Below are 6330 nucleotides of genomic sequence, written 5' to 3' on the forward strand. Positions count from 1 at the left end.
CTTCCGCTGCTCATGGAAATCCTTGTATTCGATTTCCTTCATTTCATATGTCACAAAAAAGTACATTTTTAAAAGAAACTGCCTTGAGAGGGGTAAAATTTCTATAAGAGATGAAAACAGAAGATATAGACCCTATAGTAAAGAAGATACTAATCAGAACAAAGACTTTAGGAGAGATGATCATAGAAGAGGAAGAGAACATGGGAGAAATAATGGATCTATTGGAGATGAGACCTTTGAATATACTGAGGCCTTAGCAGTAACCAACCAAAAGGCCATGGAAATTGAAACTTAGAAGGAAGACTGAATTTTAGACTCGGGGTGTATCTATCACATGACCTCTAAGAAAAACTGGTTTGTTGAATGCAAATCAGAAAATGGAGACTCAGTTTACATGGAAAATAACCAAGAATGTGAGATTGTTGGTGTAGGTTTAGTGTTATTAAAGCTCTCAAACAACAAGGAGGTACTTCTTAAAGGAGTTAGACATGTTCCAAAACTAAAGAGAAATATTATCTCTTTAGGAATGCTTGATGACATAGGCTATTCCATTCATGCTGAAAAGGGATGCTTGGAGATAGTAAAGCAAGACAGAGTTATTCTCACTAGAAGGAAGAAAGAAGGCTTGTATATTGCTAGAAAAGTAAATAGATCTAAGTATGCTTTGGTTTCTAAATCCGAGAAAGACAATGAGTTAGAATTATAGCATCAAAGACTCCCACATATTAGTGAGAGAGGACTCAATGAGTTGCAAAAACAAGGGCTGATACAAGCCAGGGGAATGAAGAGGCTTAGTTTTTATGAGCATTGTATCTATGGCAAATCAAAACGACTAAAGTTCTCTAAAGGAGAACACTCTTCAGGAGTTGTCCTTGACTACATACATGGAGATCTCTGGGGACCAGCAAACATTCCATCTTGGGGAGGTTCTAGGTACTTCTTATCCTTAATAAATGACTAGTCAAGGAAAGTAGGGATCTATCCTCTTAAATCTAAAGATCAAACTCTTGAATATTTTTAAATTTTGGAAAGTTAATGTAGAAACTCAAACAGAAAGAAAAATCAAATACTTTAGGACTGTTAATGGCCTAAGGTTCCTTAGTAATAACTTTAACTCTCTGTGTAGGGAGTTTGGCATTTCTAGACACAGATTAGTGGCATACACCCCTCAACAAAATGAAGTTGCCAAGAGATGAACAAAACTCTGATGGAAAGAGTGAAGTGCATGATCTCAGAAGCCAAAATCTCAGAAAACTTTTGGGCTAAAGCACTGGCCACTACTACATACACTATAAATAGAAATTCCTAGGTTTCTATCAAAATGAAGACTTTAGAAGAAAGATGGATTGGAACAGCTTCTCATCTCACTCACCTAAATCCCTTCGGGTGCATTGCATCTGTTTACATCAAACAAAGCAAGATTGAATCAAGGGCTTTTGTTTATTGGCTACCCTGAAGGAGTGAAAAGCTACAAGATATGAGATTTCTCTAATGATAGAAGCCTAATCAGTAGAGATGTTATTTTCAAGGAAAATGAGCTCTATATGGATTCAGGAGGATTTAAGCACACTACTGATCATAACTTGAATGAATCTTCTACAAGCCATCAAGTAGAGATTCATTCAAGGTATAACAATTCAAGTAATAGTGATAAACTACCAACAGCAAGTGTTCCTAGCTCTCATTTGCAAGAAGAAGAAGAAGAAAAACCTGAGAACTTAACTGATTATAACCTAACAAGAGATAGAGTAAGAAGAATCATCAGCTCCCCTACTAGATTTACAAGGGCTGATTACATAGTTAGTCTTTCAATATACACTTCTAATGAGGAGCCTAATATCTATGAAGAAGCCTTAAACAGTAAAGATAGCAAGCAATGAACAGAAGCTATAAATCATGAACTCAACTTACACTACAAGAATAACACTTGGGACTTAGTTGAAAATGAAGGATCTCATATCGTAGATTTCCATGAGCATGCTCTGATCGCTTCGATCTCACCGTGACTAAAATACATATTATACATTCAATACAAGCAGTTATGCAAACAAAACTTAATTAATGGCATGCTAAGACAAAGATATAACAAGGGAAAGAGTGCCATACCATTTAAAGATATTCTTCACACTTCAACACTCCAAGCAGCGGAACTCTCCAAGCAATCTACTAACGCCCAACAACATCGTCACCAATAGCAGCACGAACAACCACATGAACACGAACGCCACGGGGACAACACCAACACTAAAGAGCCCCGGTATTCTCAGAGTGAAAACCCAAAAGGTGGTCTTTGGTGAATTTGGTAGAGGAAGGAGGAAACACGAATCGTGTAGGCGATAAGCAAGTGGGAGGGAGAAAGACGCTATCGCATAGCAGAAATGCTTAATGTTTAGGAGGAGCTACACGATCGTGTAGGATTTACTGAATGATCGTTTAGGAAAAGGCACACGATCGTTTAGTAAAAACGGCACACTATACGATCGTTTAGAGAAGAAGCGACAGTGTGCGATCGTTTAGGCGCAAGGTAGACGATCGTTTAAGCGGAGAGGAGCTATCAGATAGTCTCTCGATTCTTTAAGTGGTCGTTTACTTTTCTCCAACGTGCGCCTTCTCTCTTTTCTTTTTGGGACGACGATTCAAAATGAAACGATTTCATTTTTATTTCATCAGTTACAATAACCGACGATTTCCCACTAACCCACGTCCAAACGTGATTTTTGCATAATTATCTTATAATTAACCAATTAATTAATAATAAATATAATCATATTATATTTTTTACCCTATAGTTTGATATCACATATCTACTATAGTATTTTCTCCTCTACTTGATATAAATCATATTTATATCTAATTTCCTCCATAATAATGTATCTCATACATTTTTCCAATTATATTATATATAATTAACCAGTCCATTATATCATATATAATCGAACCTCCTCTTGTCAATTTGAACATTCAAATTAACCCAAATACTAGTTCTCGACTTTATCCAAGCTACCCAGTGGGCCTAATGGACACGTGGCTCGAAGCTCCAACAGTCCGTGATTAGCTGACTAAACTCTTTAGCCACGAGATTCACCATCCGTTAACTGTCAGACATTCCACTAAATACCAATAGCAGAACTCTTCTTATCACAGATATATTTCTGTATCCATCGAATATAACCAATCATGAGTACGATGACTCTTCATAGATGCTCGTAAGTACAGCTGAGCCATATTACTGTTTTGCCCTGTAGTTGCATCTCACTCCTTGAGTACCACCGATTCCTCTAATGAACAATAATACAACATAGTCCAACTACGTGTGAACACCTCTCGGGCTAAGAGAAGGTACGTGTGTTGGGATTGGTGTCCAAATTCTCCCAGAGTCTCGTTGTTTTGTAAAGATACAAATTGTTCAATGAATAAAATAAGTGTTATTTAATTCTAGAATTTACTCATATCCAATAAACAAAGATGCTTGGTTATCTTATGTGAACTTAAGCATATATATGTGATATACAAGTGGATCATGCCTTAAGCGATAACCTAAATCGGTCTGTAATATAAGGATTAAGGTGTGATACCTGATCCTGGTGACACTACGGATACGGTCCACTTTGTAGAGGTTTGCAAGCATTGTAAACTACTACAGATGGTTGATCTTGACCATTCATGTGGAGACGTGGAGTGGGGGTGTCCTATACAAAGAGTTTGTATAAGACCTGGACCACGAGATGACTAGACTCTATATATAACACCGTTGATACAAGAGACTTGCATCTCACCTAAACGACCATAGGTGACACGACTTCATTCCTAAGTGTTTTGTGAACTCTTGCCTTTGAGGGCGGTCCTTTGATTAGTATGGGTGAGAATGGCCAAATTGCCAACTCAACTACCTACCTTTTTGGGGACTTGTCTGTTCTGGGAGCTGGAACTCAATCCACAATATGCAATTCACTCCTTTCCTGAAGCAGGAATAAGTAGAGAGATTGCTCCCTTAAGAGCTGATTTCGGGCTTGACATAGTGGCCACAACTTCTCTTTGGAAGAGAAAACTCGGTCATAGTAGAACTATGATTGATATTCATTAGAGAGATCAGTGGTACTTAAGGAGACAGATGTAACTACAGGGGTATAACGGTTATTGACCCAGCTGTACTTACTAGCGATATGTGAAGGGTTGTCGCACTACTGATTGGTTAAGATGGACACATAATATATCTGTAGTGAGAAGAGTTCAGTTGTCGGTCTTTAGTGGAGTGTCTGGCAGTTAACGGATGGTGGATCCCGTGACTAAAGAGTTTAGTCAGTTATTCACGTACCATTGAAGCTTCGGATCTATAGGTCCATGAGGTCCCCTTGGTAGCTTGGATTCATGTTGAAGGATAAAGTTCTTGGTGTTGATGTGAAATGTTCAAATTGACAAAAGGTATTTTGATTATATATGATATAATCGGTATGGTGTATAAGATACATCTAGTGGAGAATTGATGTAAATGAGATTTACATTAAATACCATTGAATAGAAAAAGAACTATGATTTATATGTTTCATGAGATGCAATATTAAAACTATAGGTTATAAATATAGTGTGATAAGTTCGTTTTCATTTATATTTATAATAATATTAATTATTAGATAATTAATATTTTTTCTTTTAAATAACCAAAATAGTGGGTGGTTATTGATCATGGTAATCGTGAGTTTAAAAGAAAATCGGTTTCCCATTTTAATAATAATAAAAAAAAATTTACAAAAGTTTGGAAAGATTTTGAGTTTCTCCTCCAGCGAAAAGAAACTCACGGAAGTCATCAAGTAAATACAGATTTACTAAATGACGGTTAGACGAGCTAAAAAATCGTGCAGGTGCTAGCTAAACGATCGTGTAGTTTTTACTAAACGATCACATAGCTTTGCTAAATGATCGCTGGTTCAAGATACACGATCGTGTAGAGTCTGTCGAGCTAAATGATCGCATGAGCTTTTGCTAGACGATCGCATAGCTTTATCTAAACGATTGGGCATCGACCTATACGATAGGTCTCTGACTTCTCCCACTTGCCCAGTCGTGTACGTGATCGTTCTTTCCTTCGTTCGTTTGTCTCACATCAAGTCCGAACAGAGCCCACTCTCTGGATTCTCACACCGAGGATACCAAGGTCACCTTGTTGGTGGTTTCAGAGGCCGTTCGTGGTGCTTTGGAAGAATCCGTTCGTGGTGTTGTGGAGGAGTTTGTGTTGCAGAGAAGATCGTGATCGAGGAGATCGTTGAGGACGAGCGTGAAGTGTTTGTGCTGTGTTCGTGTGGTGTTGCGGTCGTGTAGATCGAGCCGCTCATGGTTGCTGTGATCGATCAGAGTGCGCATCAGAGCATGAAGACGCTTCTGCCGATGTTTGTATAGAGTTTGTCTCTTTGTACATTTGATGTTCATGCATAATTTCTCTGTATATTTGCATAACCGCTTGTATGGAAGTCGACTGTAAATGTATTATTGGTTCATGATCGTAATTTGGAATTTTCTTGCTTCTGCTGCTCACGGAAATCTCGAGTGTTGATTTTTCTTCAATTGGTATTAGAGTCAGGTTCTCTAATATTCTAAATGAAAGATTTGGGTGAGACATAGTATGTTCTCGGGATCCAGATCATTCGGGATTGCAAGAACAAACGGTTAGCTTAGTCTCAAGCATCGTACATTGATCAAATGTTGATCAGGTACAGGATGTAGGATTCCAAGAGAAGGTTTGTTACTTTCAGGCATGTAATTGTTCTGTCTAAGGATGAATTCCTAAGACACCTCAAGAGGTTGAGGAGATGAGACAGATTCCCTATGCTCCTGCTGTAGGAAGCTTGATGTATGCAATATTGTGCACCAGACCCGACATTTGCTATGCAGTAGGGATGGTTAGTCGGTATCAGTCTAATCCAGAATTGATCACTGAATGGCGGTCAAGATGATCCTCAAGTATCTTCGGAGAATGAGGAACTACATGCTTGTGTATGGAGATAAGGATTTGATCCTTACAGGATACACAGACTCTAATTTTCAGACCGATCGAGATTCTTGCAAATCAACATCGGGGTCAGTGTTTACTCTGAATGGAGGGCTGTAGTTTGGCCAAGAAATCAAGCAAGGATGCATCGCGGACTCTACTATGGAAACCGAATACGTAGAGGCTTGTGAAGCAGCTAAAGAGGCATATTAGATGAGGAAGTTCCTTACAGATTTGGAAGGTGTTCCAAATATGGATTTGCCTATCACTCTTTATTATGATAACAACGGAGTTGTGCAAATTCGAAGGAGCCTCGGATTCATCGTCGAGGTAAGCATATAGAACAG

General features: G+C 38.4%; 1 protein-coding gene across 1 annotated transcript; it reads left to right on the plus strand.

Moving 5' to 3' along the window:
• The first annotated feature begins 334 nt into the window (after positions 1 to 334).
• LOC120084070 lies at positions 335 to 706 on the plus strand. The gene has a single exon (XM_039039971.1). The coding sequence runs from the start codon at positions 335 to 337 to the stop codon at positions 704 to 706; it is 372 nt and encodes a 123-aa protein (XP_038895899.1).
• Positions 707 to 6330: the final 5624 nt, after the last annotated feature.

The sequence above is a fragment of the Benincasa hispida genome, chromosome 8 (assembly GCF_009727055.1).
Source record: "Benincasa hispida cultivar B227 chromosome 8, ASM972705v1, whole genome shotgun sequence".
Taxonomy (NCBI): Eukaryota; Viridiplantae; Streptophyta; class Magnoliopsida; order Cucurbitales; family Cucurbitaceae; genus Benincasa; species Benincasa hispida.

What these genes read in the sequence shown, in the direction of transcription:
- LOC120084070 (XM_039039971.1), top strand. Translation starts at nt 335, where the DNA reads ATGACCTCTAAGAAAAACTGGTTTGTTGAATGCAAATCAGAAAATGGA.